The following is a 23322-nucleotide window of genomic DNA, read 5'->3' on the forward strand; positions in this document are numbered from 1 at the left end:
AAAATGGTAGAAAGTATGAAAGGCCTCCGAAAAGAGAAAAGCGATTATTAATTTAGATCAAATTTTCCTTCTTTTCGTTTGTGTCTGTTCGTTTGGTAGTGCGAGCCCAAGTAATTTTTGCTTTTTCCGCTATGGCTTAGCATTGTTAAAGAATTCTAATGACTAATACCGTCGTGCCAAGTGATGTGGCATGATAAATAGACAGCCGTTAATCTTATATGGCGCTTAAAAGGAAAACTTACCGAACTGACTCCTCATCCACGGGTAGAGTGGAGACTGTAGTCCAGAGTTGGAATTTTGACTATTTGGCGGTGGTTGCTGTCCTTGGTGTAATTGCGGAGGTTGCTGGTGCATCATATTCGGTGGTTGTTGCGGCACAACTCCGGGGGGACCACCACCAGCGTTTGTATACATTCCCATGTGCTGTGGATTCTGGTGCACCTGGTCGGGCGAGAAACAATCCTAATATCAACGGTACTATCTTATCAAATTCATTTAAGATGATTTTTAGACCTACCTGACCCTGGGCATGTGCCATATGATGCTGAGGTATTGTCATTTGCGCAGTGTTCATATGGTGACCCAACTGTTCCAGTGGAGGGGAACCATTTTCAGCACCGTACGTTCCTATCCCATTTGGGCCGTTACCTACTGCGGCCTGTAATTTACAGCTAGCGTAAACTATTGGTTGCTGTTGTTGAGGTTGTACTTGCGTTTGCTGTAAGGGATTGCCATTCGTTTGCTGAGGTATCACACCACCCACCTGACTCGATGGACTATCGGCTCGCGCATATCCGGCTGGATCCATGTTCTGTTGGTAATATCCCATCCGGTCGTATGGTGGAAAACGCGGATAAGGTGGCATATTTCCCTGGCCCGCATGGCCCTGACTGTGATGGTACATTTGCTGACTAGTATCTAATCCGTCCACACCAGTTCCAGGATAGTGACCGTGCATGTCTGAATTCATATAGGAATTTGTAAAGTATGAAGTCATACTTTCACAGTTATTTGTACTCATCGTCATTATGAAAAGTTTGGTTTAGGCTCAAGCTTGGTCGTATCTTTGACCTTGCCTCGAAAGCAGCTGGAAGGCTGTTCCACAAAATCCAAACAAACAGCTCCTGATTATCGAGGAGATTAGTATTCAACCATCTGTTTCATCTTGGATTAATGAACGTTGCATACAACTCATGAATTCAACGGTGATTATTCTGCTACCATAAAACCTTGCACACTTTCACTTAATACTTTCACTATTTTCTTAAAATAGGCTTACTTGATTTATAAAACTATCACAAAAGCTTTTTATTGTGTATTGACTTTTTTGCGAATTGATGCCTTGCATGCGTGATTTTTGTGAAGATGATATTTTTACAAACTCGATTATGAATAAGATGAAAAATACTTGCTCAGTGTATTTTATGTTAGAAATCACACTCAATCTCACAGAAATTCCACTTAGAACAGAAAAGTCGAACTGCTAACGTACGCGCACAAATACATCCATACACACTAATCCGGGTTTCAATATTGGTTGTGATCTGTTGCAGTAAATAATTTCCAATAATCAAATAATCAGGAAACAAATTGTGAAAAAGCTGCTTCTAAGTGAGGTGACGGCACATCGATGTCGGGCTGCTATTACGTCCGTAGGATTTTAACTGGTATCAGCTTTTTCTGCAAATGAAAAAGAAAAGTTGTTGTTATATTAGTGATCGTGTTGTTTGTAGTTCGGAAGTCGTTGGATCAAGACTGAATAATGGTAGAGCACAATCTTGCTAAAAGAAACGTGATTTAATGGATCCATTTCATAAAGGATTCATGCATGTGTGATTTCCTAACGGTTTGGAGAAGAGCATAGAGTGAGGCGAAAAAACATCGGCACTCAAAAGTATTAAATATATAAAGATTTTCGTAGCACATCTGAAAAGAGACGATCTTTAAATGACGTAGCATTTTTTGAGTGATTTTTAGTAGCCCCCTCCCCCATCGTAGCATTTCGTCACAAACCTCTAAATACCCCCTGGTAATTACGCAGCTTGACGGTAATTCTCCCCCCTCCCCCTTGTCACCGCAAATTTTTTTAAATTTATAAAAAAACGATGTTAGTTATTCCCCTTTAAAAAAGCTACGTAGCATGACATGACCCCCTACCTCCCTGTCGTCACACATCATCACAAAATGCAAAACTCCCCCCTCCCCCATATAATGCTACGTCATTTATGGATGATCCCAAATGGCTAGTATTGAGAAACATAAACCATTGGCCAAACTTCTCCTCTGCTGAATCAAACAATGTGAAATTAACAGTAATGTTCAGTATATTCTAAGAAGTTATGTCAAGGAATTTTGCTTCGAGCATTGACAGCAATAAAGAAGATTTTGCGATTATTAACAATACCTGAAAGTGTCCGATCGATGGATTTAAAGGTACGAAAGAAATCCTACCCCTCGCATCGGTCTACGAAATTCCAATAGCAAGTTTTTACCTTAAAAGTATATAATAAATCTGTTTTTCAATTGCTGACCCTGTTAAACATATAATAATCGATAAATATACTCCTTTTTAAATTTGACATGGGTAATCTGTCAATATTTAAACCTATCTTTATATAATATTTCACATAATCATCCACAAATTATCTGTCAATCTAACAACAGAATTCTACCCCCATTTGTATAATAGCTTTGCACCTGTTTGATATAATGATTTAAAAACCGATGCAAATAGAAACAAGACATGTTGGTATATGCAAAGAGACACCTACAAAATTTTCCCATGTTTTCTGCCTAAATAAATTATAAACATCGTGATCGGTTTTGTACCGACTGAAGATCTCAAAAGAAAACCCATATGGGAAAAGACAGTTGTATCTAACTTTAGTGTTGCAGCTTGGGTTACGGTCTCGTTGCACGATCGTTCTCGTGTGTCAGACTTTTTCTGAAAATACACAGCCAACGTCCCGCCAGCGGAAGGTCTCTCGTTTATTTTGAAAATGAATAATTTGATTTCATGCTATTTTCAAAATTAGTTACCCACGTGAAACTAAGTGTTAGATGCGGCGTTTCTGTTGCGAGCTGCAAAAAGCGTGTAATCATAATTACTCGATTCGAAATAGACCAAAAGCATCGGCGCTTTTCCGGACCAAAACGTTTGACGGCTGCGAAAAATTCTGTGCATCGATGTAAAATTCATTGCTAAGAAAAAGGTTATTACCAGAATGATAAATTAGCAAGCAGATCTTTCGGCTTGTAAACACAGCAAAATGGCATCTTTGGCAAGAAAGTTTTTTTAACAAAGCAATTTTCCTATTTTCTTATACACATTTGCTCTTCTTCTTGTCTCAGCCGCTTTTGTTTTGCTATTTTTTACGGGATCCAACGAAACGTATCTTGCTCTTTTTGATGCGGTGAAAAACAACTTCTGTTGCCAAACGTAATTAATTTTTATGTCTCAGTGCTGATCCTCTGAGAGTAGTACCGAGCTCTGAGAACAAAAAAGAATCAAAGTAGGAAGAGGGAGTGGGAGGTAATCCAGAGAGGACACGTCACCCACCATGAAAACCAAATCCATTGCGCAAAAGTTCTCTTAGCAGTGCAGACGACTGTAAAACAAGAAATAAACGAAGTTGTTTCAAATAAGCAATTAATTATTCTGCGTTTCGCTGACTAGCTCTTGGCGAGTGAGTTTATGAATTATGAAATACCCGTTCTCTTTGGCAGTAAAGTGGTTGACCATCATCGAAATCCCCTCCACCTTCCACGTTTTCTGTGCTTGAGAAGATTTGGCTCGTGAGACGTTTCAACTTTAGAATTAAAGGAAATTATGGTAGACAACTGTTGACCTTTGTGATGAGATCAACCATATACAGCTAAAAACAACGGATATTTCAAATGATAATGTGGTTCGGGTCACACATGTCCGCGCCTATGACAAATGCGAGAAACCATAAATCAACATTAATCGTTTTTGATTGTGATGAAAACAATAAGGATCGGCAGTGTTTCTTGTTTGTGGCCCGCATGGTCGAAGAAAATCTACTCGCTCTTCTACGTTGACAATTTTTAAGCTACATGGATTAGCTGCCTCTATTGGACGGGTAGCAATGAAGATGAGAGAATTTGCTGAGAATGTTACTTGATCGGTTTACTCAATGTACCAATTCTGAAACCACATTCATCATTTGATTTGATTAAATTTAATTGAATTTAAACCAACTAGTGCATCAAAATGAACCGCAAGTATAGTTGGTGTAGTAAGGCTAGTTTGTATGTTGGGCATTGCTGGGTAAAGTGTACATAGTATCTGCCAGTTCCATATGAATCGTTTACGGACTAAGCACCGTATCTTGTTCTAGCAACCTGTTCCTTCCGATACTCGCAAATAGTTGTTGGGGAGGTTGGTGGGAGCAAAATACTTGGAAATTGTTTCCTTCGTCTTGTTTCGGTTTCGTACTGTGGATTTTCGTTTCATTTCTAGAGCATATATAACATTTTCCCGTCGTCATCATATTATTCAATAGCAAGAACAATAACAATAGTTTGGTTTTGACGCTGCTAAATCATCATATTGTGTGCCTTCTTCGACTTTCCAGTCGTAGAACCACAACGACAACGACGACAAGGATGATGATGATGATGCTGATATGGAATCTGTACGAGAGTTGCTGCGTAAAATCGTCCACCTCGATGAGGAAAATCAAAACCAGGGGAATAGTGAAAATGGGAAAGGATGGGCGCAGCTCAACAATAGGATGCCAGTATATCAGTATTCACACCCTGGTCTTGGGTAGAAAGACACGTTGACGCTTAGCAAAATGTGCTTGCATTGGCAATGGAATTGCTATCTGGATTGAATTCCTGCTAAATGGCGTGAATATTTGCAATTTGATTTGATTAATTTATTACATTTTTGCCTTTTGCAGACGAATCCTTTTAACTATTGTTCTCTTTGAATAGGTGTATATTTTAGAGTACAAGCAAACCAAAGTATTCCACCGTTAACTAACATATCTATTTGCTTGTCACAACACGCAAACTTTACTCTACGGAGACACATGTTATACATCAAGCAAGACAAATCATTTGGCGATAATAAACATCTAAACTGTTTTTAATTGCATTTTAATAATTTTATAAAGTCACTACCAGTGCTGCATTCTGAAACCGTAAACAGAAAACCTTCATGCACAGTCAAAAGCACTCACATTCGACTGTCAGTCCATGGAAGTTCTCACATTGAGACAGCAACACATACTGTCATTCATACTACGTGAGTGCCATTGCGCAAAATGTTCTGTCCTTTCGCTCTGTTGCTCATTTGAGTTCGGTTCATTTTGACTGAACTCCGTGACTGTCAGTTTTGAAAATTACTGTCGTTAGTGTAAATCTGGCAAGGAAATTCATATGAAAAAAACTTCTGCTCGAAGCATTTCATGAATTCTATATCACAGTTCAAATATGTTTTGAAGAAATTGGTTCAGCTTTCAATAAAAAATTGTTTGATATAAATTGTAATTAAATTTCCGTAGTTCGTTTATTATGAGTTGAACTAACGCATGCACATTCATAAAACCATAATTGTACATTGTTAAAGTACAGATTCGATGTATTCTTCCCTGTATAGTAGTCATTGATATAAAAACAACGGCCTCGATTGAGTACAATAATCTCATATTACCAGTACGCTACATCACGAATAGATCACGCATAAATCGATTATATTAATTTCAAACAGCTTCTTTCACATGGCCTGAGCTGCACAAATGCGGTGCACAACCACGTGCCTAAAAATGAGCTTGTAAATATAATAGCTCACATACCTACAATGTATACTTCCCATTTGTACTGAGCTAAGACGAATGATGCAATCAGTAGCTAGTTGAATCTTTACACATTCCTAAAATGGATCACAGTCAGAAATAAAAGTCAGAAATTGAAAGACAAAGATACTAATATCCTCCAAGTTGGCTTCCCGAACTTACACTTACTGCAAGCAATTTTGTAACAGCTTCAGTTTTTTAGTTTGTAACTAATCAAACAAATCAGCATAAACTAAAAGCTGAAAATTATTCCACCGTTTGTTTTGATTTTCCTTCAACTTTTAACCATGCCTACTGCGATTGGAAATATGTTAGATGAACAAACACTCGGTCATTACGGGTACGGGGAAGGGGGTAGGTTTTCTATCTTCTTTATGTTCTCTGCGTTCTGTCGAGACCGACAAAAGCCTATAGGTCAGTATGCTGACCTGCTGACCTATATTCCCATACACCAATACCATAGTGCCAAATCAGTCCTGTGTATTTAAGAAATCCTATAGAATACAAGATGGGTATATGCATCTTGTATTCTATAGGATTTCTTAAATACACATGACTGACTTGGTATTATCCGCAGTGTATGGGAATATAGGTCAGCAGGTCAGTAGGCTTTTTTTCGGTCTCAACAGAACGCAAGGAACATAAAGAAGATAGAAAACCTACCCCCTTCCCCGTACCCGTAATGACCGAATAGAGTGTTTGCTCATCTAACATATTTCCAATCGCAGTAGGCATGGTTAAAAGTTGAAGGAAAATCAAAACAAACGGTGGAATAATTTTCAGCTTTTAGTTTATGCTGATGTGTTTGATTAGTTACAAACTAAAAAACTGAAGCTGTTACAAAATTGCTTGCAGTAAGTGTAAGTTCAGGAAGCCAACTTGGAAGATATAAGTATCTTTGTGTTTCAATTTGAGTATACTTCTGACTGTGATCTCTTTTAGGAATGTGTAAAGAATCAACTAGTTGCTGATTGCATCATTCGTCTTAGCTCAGTAAATAACAACCACGTGTGTTTAATTCAAATCCATTGCGTTTATTTTATGTAGTTGAATCCAATACATTAAAAACTTACAACTAGGGTAAATATGTACATATATACATTAGAATATATAGTTGACATATACAGTTGTTAACATCAGCTCTCGTGCTACTTCTATGGATATGTTAAAAAAAATCACTTTGAACTAAAGCTTTTCCAGTCGTAAAGTGTCGGAAGGATTTTTTCAAACAACTCTTTGTTTAGTTTGACCAGTAATATATCTTCAAGAACCTCATCAGATATTCCTGTCCGCAAATCAGATAGTATCAAACCTAAAGCGCTAAAAGACCGTTCTACAGATATTTGGCTGGCTGGTGTAGCTAAAACTACCATCGCTACTGCATAAAGTTCAGGGTGAGAAGCTTTGCGAGCGGTCCAATGGTTCCAAACATTGTAATCATGCGGCTGACGAGGTTCTATATCTAGCATTTTTAATTGCTGGAGCAAAGGTGTAGTTGTGGTTGACGAAGAAGCGTCCAACGATCCTCCAAACATTGTTGTCAGAAAATCGTCCTTATCGCAATTCGCGCTTTTCTGATCATTATCAGTGTCAATCGACTTGGACCCCGACGGACTTAAATTCTGTATTCTGTTCCAAATACCGATTATGTATTGCTATAATTGAAAGTTATTTGTAAATCTAAGTGAGCAGTAGCGCACAACGTTAGCTTAGTTATTACCTGTACATTATTTTTTTCCTCAGGCGTGAACACTGACGAATGCAGGAAATTGAAACGGGGATCCAAGTAGAGAGCTGATTTAAACGCCATATTCTCTTTCAAAATCACAATACGGCGATTAAGAGATTCTTGCAATGGCTCTGAGAATCTATTACTGGTGAGTTCTTTGACTTCTTTAATAGACAAAAGCCATTGTAAGTAAAAATCGGAATATGTTTGATGATTTAACTGCATTAATTTGGTCGTTATATACAACGGTTTAAATGCGCTCTCGTACTCCTTCATATATTCCCAATCATCTTCATCCAAAGCTGTAAAAATAATTACAAAAATATGTTACGAAAGTTTATAAAATATAAGGTGTGCCACTTACATAGTTCGGGGAACTGTTCGACCAGACTAGAGAAAAATGATTCCTGTTGTATTATGCTTCGAATCATTACATATTTCCCACTCCATCTGGTGGGTGACCACAGCGGGGGATAGGAGGCTCCGTTGACCTCAAATAAACTTTTATATTTAATTTTTTTAACACTTTTCGCAAATTCAGTTATGGATTTGATGTGTGAGTCAGTGTTTTTGACAACATCATTTAGTGCCAACTGAAATGTATGAGCAGCACATCGAACAATGTTAAAATGTGTGCTCATTTCAGTTGATAAAGCATCCACTAGATCATCTTGCTTGGTATCGTCATCCATCATATCTGAATGCACACTACCATTAGTTTGAATCGTTTGCGTGAAGAGTTCTTGGAGTTGCTTTGCCGCGGACAGCATATTGGCACCGTTGTCCGAAGTAATTGAAAATATTTGATCAATCGACACACCGTACCGACTGAGAACTTCCAAAACTTTTTTCTTCAAAAACTTCGCCGTTTGGCTCTCGCGTACTTCAATCATGCCTAGAAAGGATTAAATGTATTTCACATGCGCATATTTATTAAACTTGGTACTTACACAAGGTTCGTATTACCACTTCATTGGTCATGTGGTACTGTGCATTAATCCCGATAATATGACGATTGTGCTTCGATGCTGAATCGATTTTCAATGATATTAATCGGTTTGCCATTTCATCTCTCAATGACTCGATTATCCTTACAGATGTAGCATGTATATGTGTTTTGATATTGTTTCGAGTTATTTTTATGTTGACTGCTTCTGAAATTGGGTCTAACAACATTCGGAGGCCTTCCCAATCAAAGCATCGCATCGGTAAATTATGATGGATGATTAGCTTCAAACATGCTTCGGTGAAATGTTGTGAATCAATAGCCACTGGTCGTTTCGCAATTGGGCGCTTCATTTTAGCACTGACATCAGTAGCTTTGGCAAGTCCTCGAATAGTTGCCGCCTCCGGATGCTTGATTCTAAAATGCCGGGTAAAATTACCGGCATCGTAATTTTTTTGAAAGTAAGTGCAACTTATATTTTCATCTATATTGCACTTAAAACCTTCGTCCACTACTTTGACACACTCCCGCGTAATCGATGCATACGAACGCTTTCTGGATTTTTTCTCTTGTTCCATTTTAAATAAAAAAACACACAAACCAAGTTAGAACCAACCTTCACGAAGAGAAAACTTTTAACAGATAAAATGGCACGAGGTGAAAAAACAGAAAGAGACAAATTTGCTTTGTGTTCTCACTTCAATTGAGTGCTGTTTCTATTTGCGAGCTGTCATTTTTTTTTCTCATTTTTTCTCGTCACTGCTGCTGGTACTCACCGCGTTCAGTTTCGGTTACTCATGTTCTCTCAATTGAAAAAGACGATCATTTTGATTAGTGACCGAAGTTTGGCGTACATTTTGATGGAAAAGTGATAGTCATGATATCGTGCAGCACTGGTCACTACACCCTACCCACACTTCGCAAAGTGAGTTATAGCAGACCGTGCGAAGTAACGAGCTCTCTGTCCCCTGTACCGTAACCCCTTCACGAGCTTGGGAGTGATTGAAAAATGAGTATCCATGTGCATCATCCGCACCGTCATCAACGCTCTCTGTCTGTATGAACCTGTAAAACTTGTTCTGAGTCCGCCAGTACAAAACGAAAAAGATGCATCTACATCCCTGTTTTGCCTCTTCAAGCTCACTTGTTTCGTTCTTCACCACTCTTTAGGCATTACTACGTGTTTACGTATTATGATGTTGCAACCGGTTGTTATGCCAGAAACGAAATGTTTTATTTTCACCACATTTCAAATAACATGGCGATTATCATACTAGCTAATCACGCCTGAGAGTCCTTGAGTCCCAAAGTTCACAAAAATGTGCAAAGCAATGTTAATGAATGTCGCACCATCCTAGGACCAATATTGAATGCTAAAACCAATTTATCAATGTAGGACCAATATTGGATAAATGGACCTATGTAATGTCAATGCCAGTCCAATGATGTTGGACCAATGTCTGAAGGAAAGTTTGATCAATGTGAATACAAGTCGTTGATGCTGCCGAACAATCACTCTAAACGTGCTCTGAGTTTGAAATATCAGTTTGAAGGTATTCAATTCAATTGCAAGTTAAGTTGGTTTGCTATCAATGTCACGTGTTGTGGTTAACACATGCTGAAATTGTGCAGCCCAATACTGGTCCGAAGAAACTTATAAAAGTCGCCGTTATGCTCTGTGTTACCATTTATATCGAAACAAAGCGTACATAAAAAAAACTCCTGGAGGTAGGCTGTATAAGGATCGATAGCATAACAATCAAAAAAGCTCTGCTCTTATGTTACGGCAGAATATGGAGCATAAAGCATAAGGAACATTAAAGCGTTATGGGGTGTAGTGTTGCAACTATTATATTGGAAGTGCATTAAATATTCTTCGTTTTCACCAAACAAGCTATACGGTAAAATTTTAGAATTAAAAATTAAATAGTGTGGTTTACCTCATCAACTACATATTCCAATTGGAATCAATTTCGAATTAGATCAGCGCGAAAGCTCATGGCACTTTCAAACTTGAGTGCAATCAGTCAATCTCTTTTTTGCACTACACCGATGCAGCAACAAACAAACCGAAAACGTTATTAAATAATATATGAAAAATAGTACTAGAACCCCCTGCTAGTTGCGAGGACATGTATTGTATCGGTACCGAAATTCAATTAAATGACTTTCGGCTCAGTAATTAATTAATGTCTTACGTTATATGTCGCGCCCCGGTTACTTAACGAAATATAAATATATCATCAAATACGCAAGTCAGTGCTCCTTATATAACCTAATAAAATCCTATAGCTACCCACTGAGAAGCCTAAAAAGTTTCTCAAAATGGCCCTATATGGGTTCCAAGAGGGCGCATGTTAAACGATTCAAATCTGTCCGACGTTGGACCAGCAAAGTGCGCATATTAAAACAATATTGAAACAGTTATCTTAGGAGATTTGTATGTAACACTCTTCTTTTCGAAATCGGCGTCACCTGTAGCCAGTAGTAAAATACTTTGTTACGAGGGGTATACGAATGGTAGAATAATCATCAACTCTCAATAATGATTTGATTTTTGCGCTATTTTTCGGTACCTAGTACCCAAATGCAGTTGAAATTTGAGCTCTAAAAGTAAATTTTAATCGTTCAATTGGAAAGATACAAAGGTCAAATACATGAGAATACTTATTTTTGGCGAAAAAGTAAAACTCCTAAACGCCGAAAATCGCTCATGCTTTAGAACCAATTAGGGTATCATTTTGTTCCTCTTCTATCGAATCGCTTTTGTCAATTTTCATAAATATTTTTTTTTAGAAAATTGTTAGAAACATACGATTCTATTTGCAAATAACGAACATACTAATAAAACACCGATAGGAGCATTTGGCATATATTATTTTGCCAAACCAAAAATAATTTATTCTCGAATTTTATAATGAACAATTCATTCTAGAATTAAAAAAGATAAAATGCACAACTTTATGGAAAAAGTCAAACAAAACTAATCTACGGCCATAAGAACTGTTAAACACGAATGAAACATGCACTCGTGAATGTTGAAAAAAAAACACGAAATCATCTCGCAAATCAAATTCTGGTTAACCTTCCCCTCGTCGTAACGCCTCTGATCGAATATTCTTCACTACTCGATAGCAGATGGCATGGATCACAGAAAGAAGCTTTTAAGCACCCACACCACGATATTTTTCTTCCCCTCTTCAGAGCTGCTGGTGAAAAGGTGTGTTCAAGCGTTGGCCTGTATAGTGTAAAATTCAAAACAGAGTTCAATATATGGTTGTCTAGTTAACCAACTATTTTATATTTTCTTTGCTTGCTTTACAATGAATATTACAATTATGAAAAATGTGGCTTTTTATAATATAGTGAAAAGAGTGCATTCACTTTGTTGTTACTGTGTTGTCGACTAGGACCCCAATTAGTTCTCCAGAAGCTATCTGGCAGACATTGATTGGATCACAAAAGCCATCTAAATGAATAGAGAACGTTTCATAAACCATTTTTCAAACATTTCTCATTTTTTTTTTGTTGATTAAACTTTTTTTTTAATTTTTGTATCCTCTACCATTCAGCCGTTGGCACACACATTTCTGAACCACTTCGATTGATGGATGGGCGTTGCTATAAATAATATCTTCCCCTCGTATGCTCTCTTTGTTGCCCTTTGCATATTTTTCTAGCATCTCTTTCTAGCTATATTCTGTCATAGCCGCCGCTTTGGTGTATTGTTTACAGCGACTGCCATTACTACTACAAGTTGTGGCCATCGCTTCTCTGGTGGTAGTTTTGTTATTTCTAACTCCCATTGCGGTTTACGGACCGTCATGAATAAGCAAACTCTGAGCTGTTCAAAGTTTTGCCTTTGGTACCATTTTTTTATTAGGATGCATTGACTGTGGCTTCATCTATTCACTGCATTCTTATACTACAATGGCTACTCGCAACGGAGTATAATTCCCGTCATATCTATTTCTACATCTTTTATTCAAATTTATTTTTGATTTTAAAAGTAGATGCCAATACCTTGATTTGCGAATATTGGTAACGGTCTAGCGAAATAATAGATAACGGTCTAGCGAAATAATAGATCGAATTATACATGGGTTTATGTGTAAAAATTGTCCAAAGGTAGGAGTCGAACCTGCAAGCTTTGGGTATTATTGTTACCAACGCGATGATCATGTGTTCCTTCAGGGATTTCATCGCCCATGGAAGGTTCCGGCATGGGTTCGGATACATGAATGTTGCATGTTCCAATCCTACCTCTGGGATGATTCTGAATATAGCCACTTCGGGTAATTTCATTAATATTTTGATCTATTATTCTTTTGGCCTTTCTCCAAAATCACCTACAAAAAAGAAAAAAAAAGCTTCACATCTACAATTAATGTGTAATCAAAAAGTCGCACATGGTTCACAAAAGCTTTGGAGTAATTTGGTAGATGTGATGTTTTTTTAATTTTGTTTATAGGTATTTTAGCCTTAAGGTCATTCGCCTCTTTTCGGGTTAGATAAATCTCTTTTGGAAAAATCTCTAACCCTATGTGCGGGGTTGGAAATCGAACCCAGGTGGGCTGCATACAAGGCAATCGATTTACCAACTACGCTATGCCCGTCCCCAGGTGTGATGTTTTTCTATATCAGCAGTTAGCATCTTTCTCATAAACTAAACCTTTATGTTCTTTAATTGTTAAACAACATTTAAATCTAGTATTGACAACGACATGCGGTTTGCCACGTTTGTGAAATTCAACATAGAATTTGATTAACCCTCTTAAGACAGATGTCGGGAGATAGAGAAATTAGAAATTTCAAACAACATCGAATAATAATTTATTTTGAACAACATCGGATAACAATATTTCGAATGTCCATATATTTAAATTTCAATAAATTATGGATATTTCTACTAGAATAACGGCCATATTTAGAGTGTCGCACAAGTCTAAATCTTGTTCCGGTTGTTTTGAGTTTGGTTTGATGCAGAAAAACTGTTAATGAATCAATTTGATAATGTATTGTGGCACTTTCATAGAAAAATGTTGTGCTGGATCAAAATAATAGAAAAAAAAATATTTCGTATATTTGAAGTATATATCCTTAATAGTGTTTATTAAAATTTTCATGGCGTTCTGAGAACTAGAACTGAAATTGCAGCTCTTGATAACACGCACCCTATACGACTATTTACATATCGACTTTTTTCTAAAAGTTACCTCACATTGAGCAATATTTCGAATACCGAATGGTGATTTGCACTATCATTAGTAATCCTAAAGCCAAAAACCAAATTAGAAAGCTCTCAATACCTATTTTTTAAGAAAAAATCGTCATCAGTATTGAACTATTTTTTGTGAAACTCTTCGTTAAATCACTGATGAATGCTTAAAACTAACGTTTGTTAAAACGTATTCGTCCATATTCTTCAGTTGAGCGATTTGCGTTCACAAAAAAAACTACATTGCGGAGCGAAGATCATATATCCATTGATTAAAAATTTTCTTAGGTACTTAATAATATTTACACAAACACTTTGAAATATTCACACCCTTATTATTGAAAGTTGGATCAATACAATTTTGCCAACTAAGTCAAAGAAAATAATGAAAATTTCATATTTCGATCTTCTACATATATAAACCCTTGAAGAGGTGATCAAAACAATTATGTTTTTTTTGCTTACATCAAAAGATAAATCGGAGAATATATCACAGCAAGCTTCATATAGCTTTTTTAAGATTCTAACAAACAATCTTCCCAGAAAACCGATTTCAACCAAGTTTGTGGCATGTTAAATTCAAAAACTCATATAAAAAATACGTAATTTCCAGAAACCTGCGGAAAAAAGGTTACGGAAAATCAAATAGAAGGTATACTTTTGTAAATCAAATCTTTGTTATTTCATTGATTTCAACAACAGTAACGAAATAATGCTTAACTCCGCCATTTTGCGTAGTATTTTTTCAAATGTGCATAAACTTTCGAATAGCTAGGACTTTTCTTTCCCTTTCCAAAAACCACGAAAACAAGCTTCGTTTTTGTCTTCCAAAGCAGTTCACTCCCTTAAGTATACTTAAGACACTTTTTAACATAAACTACCCAAACAAACGAACGAATGGGAAAAGCTTCGTCATATTTTAGAACAAACCGTTAAATTAGTTTTTTAACAAACTACTACAAATTTGGTGAATTTTGATGCAATAGAAATAAATATTTCCTCATAAATAACAAGTAGATAGTATTGAAAGAAGTTTCTTGTGGACGATTGTATTGTTTCCACCTACTTGGAGTCGAAGCGAAATAAATATCTTCTCGTTTTTTTTTTTTTTATTCAAATCGTTTATTTGATAAGGCACGTTGCGTTAGCTTAAAGGTGCCAATTTTGTTTTGTTTTACATTTTAAATTGCTTAAAACTAGGGGATTACATATTGATTTTTTTAAAATGAAACTAATGCGATTTTATAGCTATCTTATATATCTACACAAGGGGATAATATTGTTTTCGTAAGATTAGGGGGGTCATTTAGTTTTTGTGGCAATATGGTTTGACATTTTTATCAGTGAGATTATTGGAGCAAATAATGTTTAATTAAGGGGGACAATTTTTTACGACTAACTTAAAACTAGGCATAACTAGAGGGCATGATTGAATTTTGTAAAGATTCGTAATTATAGTTATTTTTGTGGGTAGTAGAGTTGGGCAATTTCAACGAGATTATATAATATAATAGTTAAAACTAGAAGAGACAAGAAGAGCTAAATGCTTCGTGATGATATTGGGGGGGGGGGGGGGGTAGGGGTGTTACTTCTGGGTATAAGAGTCAGGGGAGGGAGGGTAGACAAAGATGGCAGGGAGAGAAAATTATTTCAGTTTCAGGCATCGTGAGATCAACGGATGGATTACAAACTCGGGTGGCCTTCATCAGGGGAATCATGTACTGGGACGCCGGGTGGTCCTCCTCAAGATGGCAGGGGTTTTTCCAGACGATTTCGTAGTACGGCTCAGATGTGGATCGGCTACATTTCGAGTTAAGCGTGTTATGTTCGTGTCGTAGGTCCCGTGTTTGTTGGCTCATTCGATACAGATGGTTTGATACAGGTGGAAGAGCGTTCTGAGAATGATAAGAAGATAACAAGGGGCAGTTAGACTTGTATATTGATGGTTTTCACAAAGGTGTATATAAGGGACATATAGAGAACATCGCGGCTTGCCAGCACATCTCGAACCGGGACGTTGGTTGGTCTTCCTCGGGCCCGCAGGGTATCCATTAGCCGAGACCTAGCGGAACTGTACTCGGTGCACGCCCAGACAATGTGCTCGATGTCGTGATAGCCGTCGCCACAAGCGCAGATACCACTATCCACGAGCCCAATACGCCGGAGATGTGCATCCAGCGTGTAATGGTTTGCCATGAGTCGGGACATCACACGAATGAAGTCACGACCCACATCCATCCCCTTGAACCAAGGTTTCGTCGATACCTTAGGGATTATCGAATGTAGCCACCTTCCCAGCTCTCCACTGCTCCACGAAGTTTGCCAACTTTCGAGGGTTCTCTGATGAGTAATACTGAAAAATTCGCTGAAGCAAATTGGTCTTTCGTAAACGTCTCCTTCTAAGGCACCCACCTTAGCTAAGGAGTCTGCCTTCTCATTGCCCGGAATGGAGCAATGAGAAGGGACCCATACCAAGGTAATCTGGAAAGAGTTGTCAGATAAAGCACTCAGTAGCTCCCGTATTTTCCCCAAAAAATACGAGGAGTGCTTGCCTTGTTTCATCGAGCGAATAGCGTCAATGGAACTGAGGCTATCCGAAACGATGAAGTAATGGTCTGCGGGTAATGTTTCAATGACTCCAAGGGTACACTGAATGGCAGCTAGTTCTGCGGCGTAAACTGAAGCAGGGTCACTGAGTTTGTAGGAGGCGGTGAGGTTTTGATTGAAAATACCGAAGCCAGTGGATCCTTCGAGGTTTGATCCGTCAGTATAAAACATCTTAGAACAGTCGACTTCTCGGAATTTATTATAAAAAATGTTTGGAACCACTTGTGGGCGTATGTGGTCCGGAATTCCACTAATCTCGTCTTTCATGGATGTGTCGAAGAAAACAGTAGACTCAGAAGTATTTATGAAATGCACACGGTTGGGATTGTAAGAAGAAGGGTTAATATTCTGCGCCATGTAGTCAAAGTACAGGGACATGAAACGGGTCTGAGAATTGAGCTCAACAAGCCTTTCGAAATTTTCAATCACGACCGGGTTCAAGATATCGCATCGAATGAGCAATCGATATGAGAGTTCCCAAAATCGATTTTTCAACGGGAGAACGCCCGACAGCACTTCGAGACTCATCGTATGGGTCGACTGCATGCACCCTAAGGCGATACGCAAACAACGATACTGAATTCTTTCGAGTTTGATGAAATGTATGTTCGCGGCGGATCGAAAGCAGAAGCATCCGTATTCCATTACCGACAGTATCGTTGTTTGATACAACCTAATTAGGTCTCCTGGGGGGGCACCCCACCATGTTCCGGTTATTGTACGAAGAAAGTTGATCCTTTGTTGGCATTTCTGTTTCAGATACCGAATATGGCATCCCCAAGTACCTTTCGAGTCGAACCAGACCCCTAGATATTTTACTGTGAAGACCTGAGCGATAGTTTGACCCATTAATAGAAGCTGTAGTTGTGCTGGTTCACGCTTCCTTGAAAATACAACTAGCTCAGTTTTCTCCGTGGAGAATTCGATACCCAGCTTAATAGCCCAAGCAGACAAATTGTCCAGGGTATTCTGTAATGGTCCTTGTAGATCGACAGCTTTGGGTCCCGTAACAGACACCACGCCATCGTCTGCAAGTTGCCTTAACGTGCAGGAATTGTCAAGACATTCATCAATGTCGTTGACATAGAAATTGTATAAAAGGGGGCTTAGACATGAGCCCTGGGGAAGGCCCATGTAGCTAAATCGTGATGTCGATAAGTCACCATGCGAAAAATGCATGTGCTTTTCCGACAACAAGTTTAGTAAAAAGTTGTTTAAAGTCGCTGAAAGACCATGCTGGTGCAGCTTCTCTGAAAGAATGTTGATCGAAACTGAATCAAAAGCCCCCTTAATATCTAGGAACACTGATGCCATCTGCTCTTTGCTAGCATAGGCCATTTGAATTTCAGTTGAGAGCAACGCAAGACAATCGTTCGTCCCTTTGCCTTTGCGAAAGCCAAATTGTGTATCTGACAGTAAGCCATTTGCTTCGACCCAATTGTCGAGGCGGGATAGGATCATTTTCTCGAACAACTTCCGGATACAGGATAGCATTGCGATCGGACGGTACGAATTGTGGTCGGAGGCTGGTTTTCCTGGTTTTTGGATGGCGATGACCTTCACTTGTCTCCAATCGAGTGGGACAATGTTAGCCTCGAGAAACTTATTAAATAAGTTCAACAAGCGTCTCTTGGCAGAGTCAGGCAGATTCTTCAACAAGTTGAATTTGATTCTGTCTGGCCCCGGAGCTTTATTGTTACACGACAAGAGAGCAAGTGAGAACTCCACCATCGAAAAAGGTGTTTCGTTCGCGCTATCGTGAGGAGACGCGGCGCGGTAGATCTTCTGTGCCGGGGCGGAATCCGGACAAACCTTCTTGGCGAAATCGAATATCCAACGGTTTGAATATTCCACGCTCTCATTAGTACTGTTTCGATTTCGCATACGTCGGGCTGTTCCCCAAAGAGTGCTCATCGATGTTTCTCTCGTTAATCCGTCGACGAACCGGCGCCAATAATCGCGTTTTTTGGCTTTCATCAAACTCTTCATTCGCTTGTCTAACGTCGCGTACTGTCGAAAACTGGCGGGTAACCCGTCGTTCCGGAAGGTCTTAAACGCGGCGGCCTTCTCTGCGTACACGTCTGAGCACTCTTTATCCCACCAGGGATTGGGAGAACGTTTTTGTATGTTCGCGCCGGGTACTGGCCTAGTCTGAGCTTGATTCGCGCTGTCGAGAATCAAGCCAGCCAAAAAGCTGTACTCTTCCTCCGGAGGAAGTTCTTGGGTAGATTCGATGTTGTCGGATATCGCGGCAGCATAGCTCTTCCAATCGATATTTCGTGTGAGGTCATACGAAATATTGATTGATTTCAATGGCCTTGAACCGTTATTGATTGAGACTACAATCGGCAGATGATCGCTGCCGTGGGGATCAGGAATTACCTTCCACGTGCAACTTAACCGCAGCGATGTTGAGCAAAGGGACAAGTCTAAGGCGCTCGGGCGCGCTGGAGGAGCAGGAATCCGTGTCATTTCACCCGTGTTTAAAATTGTCAAATTGAAGTTATCGCAAAGATCCTGAACTAAGGAAGACCGGTTATCATCATAGAGGCAACCCCATGCTGTACCGTGAGAGTTAAAGTCTCCTAAAACTAGTCGCGGTGCTGGCAGGGATTCTGAGATGTCTTGTAGCCGTCGGTGCCCAACCGCGGTGTTGGGGGGAATATATATGGAAGCTATGCAAAGGCTTTTGCCTTTGGTTGTTACTTGACAAGCGACAACTTCAATACCTGTTATCGAGGGAAGGTTAATTCTGTAGAAGGAATAGCACTTTTTGATCCCCAAAAGCACTCCTCCATAGGGGGTGTCTCGATCCAGGCGAATAATATTAAAGTCGTGGAAGTTGAATTCTATGTCGGAAGTTAACCAAGTTTCACATAATGCAAATGCATCGCAACTCAAATTATTTATTAAAATTTTGAAGGAATCGATTTTCGGGATGATACTTCTGCAATTCCACTGTAGAACAGTGATCAAATCCGTGACCTCGTTCGATGAGTTAGCCATCGAAGGATACAATCGCTGAGAGGAGGGGCCATTTAGCAGTCAACTGCTTCAAAAATGTTCTCACTGTAGGGAGAAAAGCTAACATAAGACTTTTAATAGGATCAGTAATATTGAAAGTTTTTATTATCCAGTCCACTATGTCCGAGAGTTTTATAATTCCAGTGCTGTGATTACTCTCGAACTGAAACAAAGGAACACTTGGGATTTTTGATGTTCCTGGAAGTGCTGGGAACTCCTTCTCTGAGCTTAATCCTCCGAGACCAGGAGCTAATTGCTTCGGTTTGGTTGCAACACTTCCAATAGATGTGACTTTCGGAGCCCCCTCAAGGGACACCTTCTGGCCTTTACAAGGAACTTTACGAGAGGAAGTGTTCCTCCTCTTCCTATAAATTCTAGGCACCCTAGTAGATGTTCCCTCTTGTGGGTTACCAGCCTCGCCCTCGTCAGGAGGCAAGTGAGTATAGATGTTTGCTGAGGATGGTGGCGTAGCATTCTTTAACATTTCTGCGAAAGAATGTTTGGATCGTCCCGCAAGGGAACGTTTCAGTTTATCCCCGCGTAGTTTGTACGCGGGACATGCCGAGATATCATGCAGACTCTCCGCACAGTAAGGACACTTTTCGGCTTGCCTACTGCACGAATCATCTAGATGATTCTCCCCGCATTTTCCACAGCGGGCCTTATTGCTACAATGGGTGGCTGTGTGACCCAGTTGTTTACACTTTGTGCAATTCATGACCCGCGGCACAAACAGACGCACAGGCAGACGAACCTTGTGCAAGAGGACGAAATTTGGCAAAGCGGTACCAGCGAAGGTCACCCGATAAGAGTTTGATTGGGGGTACGTTTTTGAACCATCCCCCGCAACTACTACTGAGTGCAAACGTTTGCACTCAAGTATTTTAACTGGCTGAAGTAAGCGGTCTCTGAATCGGCCGACCCCGTACTTCAGCAGATCCTCGCACGTCAAACTCTCATCGGTTACGACGCCTTCGGATTGTACTCTTACAGCCGGAATATACACGTTATAATCCCGCGTAAAGTGCTCACAGCAAGCAATATCGTTTGCCTGCTTTGAGTTGGCTAGCAACACCCTTATCTTGTCCGAGCGGACCTTTGAAATTTCGGTCACAGCCGAGAACCGTTCCGTCAGGTCTCTAGAAATCTGAAGAAGATTCAGTGATTTAGTCTTGGGCCGAAAGAAGACCACAAATGGACCAGTTGAGAGTTCTGGATAGCATTTGGGCCGGGGGGGAGCCTTAGAAGTTGAACCCGATTCAACTTCCATTTGACCATCCGGAGAGGGAACCATAGAAAACGTCAACGCACGGGGTCAGCGCCCGCGCAGACGGAAGAAAGCAATAAATGTGTTACAAAAGACAAAAACCACTTAGCTTTAAACTGGTGTCCAACGACGAACCGATCCAGCTTATACAGCTGGCTATTGTTTAATCCTCACACGCGAACAAAAGACTGAGGACCGAACCGAACTGGCAAAATAACCTTGAATGCGGATTAAAACTATTCTTTATCGCCTCACACAGCACTACGGACTAGAAAAAACAACCTCTGTCTCGATGGAGAGCTCGAAAACGAATGGTCTTCTCGTTTTCTTAAATATGTACCAGAACGATCCGAGTGCCATAAGTTAGAAAAATAGCTGTCGGAATACTCTGGCAATTGAATGTTGCACATTGATAACTGATCGAGACATCCAGACCACTTGAAATTGTTCGGTGATTGTTTCTAGCGGTTGCTGATAGTAAAATGAAATACAAAATATGTCCTGATATCCTTTTCCGATCTATCGAAATAACATTCGACTGGTTTATTTAAACGGATGACTACCATATTGAACAATAAAAAACATGCAATCACTTTTAATGCATACAAGATAGACACTTGATGTCTTCAGCAAAGTTATTCTTAAAATAAATAAAAAGCTATAAAGACATCATCTCAATGCAATCACTTGGAAGAAAATCATGAAAATATTTCACTTAAAGGGGGATTAATCTGTGAAAACACAATATCAAAAAGAGTCTATTACACCCAATGAATTCTACGAAGATACTATTGATCTGAACTTAGCCATTCTGACATTAATGGTTGATTGTATGGTTTTGGTCTTAGTTCTAATATTGGAAAACGGTAATAATCTCGTTTGAAAATAGTCCAATTTCAACAAACTGTAGCTTGTTTGAAAGGCAATCGTATAAACTATTTTTAGTGTTTATCTGCATTGTCAATTTCGACAGTGAATTACAAAAATCTGCAACTACACCTTTTTTACACATACAAGCATATCTTGGAAACTAAACATCTGAATTTATAAAAAATAATTGCATTCTATCTGCATGTTAGATCTTTCATTTAAAATTGGATAAGGTCGGTTCAGCCATTGCTGAGAAACACGAATGAGAGTTTGCCCCATACAAACACAAACAGACATTGTCCCAAATCGTCGAGTTGAGTCGATTGGTGTATAAGACTCGACCATCCGTGCATCGGAAAAAAACTTGAAAGTTTGAGCGCATTCTATACATTTCTTTTATAAGAGATGTAAAACTGTTGAACTGTCTTGATTACTTAGTTTCAACGATATTTGCAGGTAGAACAACATATGATAATTTCGACTATTCCTATTAAATCGAGGCAAATGGATGCCACACGACTGGTTCACTTAACGCATTTAATTAAGCAATAAAAGTCAATCATTTTTTGCGATCTTCATCATCACTTTCTATACACGCTCCTTATTATCGTCAAGCTGATGTATATACATAAATATGCTACTGGTGCAGAATGCAACTGTACTCAATCAGTTTGGGATGTGTGATTCACAATGCATACAATTACATGCCGAAGGAGCTGATGGTCTGATTCAAGCAACACACGCATTCCTGGATAAGCATTTTTTTATAATATGAATGACCACTAAAAGACCGAAAACTCAAACACTTTTCAGGGATTTCGAGTAATTTCTCGAAAATTGAAATATTATCGCTATAAAAATTGGAAACTCGTTACACGATATTATTTCCATTAGCTAAAATCGCGATTCTATGCTAGCGCATGACGTCGTGCTAAAAGTCTGCACAATCAGGCGAAAACTAACCGGCTGTAATGTGGTGTAAAATCATTGGAAGCAAATAAATTGAATGAATATTTATTTCTCTGAGCAGTTGGGTTTCCCCAAACGAAAAAATACACTGAAGATATCGAACAAACCGTTCCGTTCGTTTAGCAACTGCAACAGAAAGAACCAAACGGTGCGACTACAAGTTTTTACGCGCGATCGTAAAAGGAAAGCTCCATTGAAGCATAAAAAGGAGACGGGTACTGCCTGTTGGACAGTATGACAATATAGAGGTACCAAAAGTATACCCGCTACATCGTCTCATTCCGATTCAATGGAGGCATAGTGAACGATGAAAGAAAGAAAAAAGCAGAAACCAGCATATATGCCAGTCGCACGCAGCTTAAGTTCATTAATTTGTGTTCATATACTCTGGGGAATGCCGGAGGAATCAATACACGGAGTGAATCGCACTTTTCCGCTCCCATGTCAAAGATTGTACGCTGATTCCGTTCGACAGAAGGAACGATAAGAGTCTGATGTCTAAATTATCACTGACTTGTTTGCTACACCCTTCACACATACGATGGAAGGCATCACTAATACCAACAATTCAATAGTTCTGTAAATAATTCGTTATTTTTAAGAACTTATGTTATGATGTAGATGTGGCACCAGTGAATCGTGAGATTTCATTCATAACTTGTTTCTAGTATTTTAGTTTGTTCGTAGTAGGTACCCTCCAAAAATGGGTATCAATCATCATCGTTTACTCGTGACCATCAAGAAAAACGTTAAAAAGAGAAGTCGAAATCAAGAAAACATCACGGAAACAAGCTCAAAGCTTAATACGAAGTAATTCAATTTAATGATGTGATAATAAAAGGCAATAAATTTGATGAGAAATTCTCA

The 23322-nt window shown here is 39.0% G+C and overlaps 1 protein-coding gene across 5 annotated transcripts in view; it reads right to left on the reverse strand.

The window, feature by feature from the left end:
• Nucleotides 1-23322, reverse strand: part of LOC131676509 (homeotic protein antennapedia) — a 121029-nt gene that overhangs the window by 18645 nt on the left and 79062 nt on the right. For 3 of the 5 annotated variants that reach the window (XM_058955576.1, XM_058955575.1, XM_058955573.1), the window contains 2 exons: nucleotides 518-1680; nucleotides 243-462 (listed from right to left, as the gene is read on the reverse strand). In XM_058955576.1, the coding sequence (XP_058811559.1) occupies nucleotides 243-462; nucleotides 518-1027 (730 nt within the window). In that variant the 5' untranslated portion in view covers nucleotides 1028-1680. The remainder of the gene's footprint in view (nucleotides 1-242; nucleotides 463-517; nucleotides 1681-23322) is intronic. The other 2 variants (XM_058955578.1, XM_058955577.1) reach the window with 2 other exon arrangements.

Source organism: Topomyia yanbarensis, chromosome 1, assembly GCF_030247195.1.
Source record: "Topomyia yanbarensis strain Yona2022 chromosome 1, ASM3024719v1, whole genome shotgun sequence".
Taxonomy (NCBI): domain Eukaryota; kingdom Metazoa; phylum Arthropoda; class Insecta; order Diptera; family Culicidae; genus Topomyia; species Topomyia yanbarensis.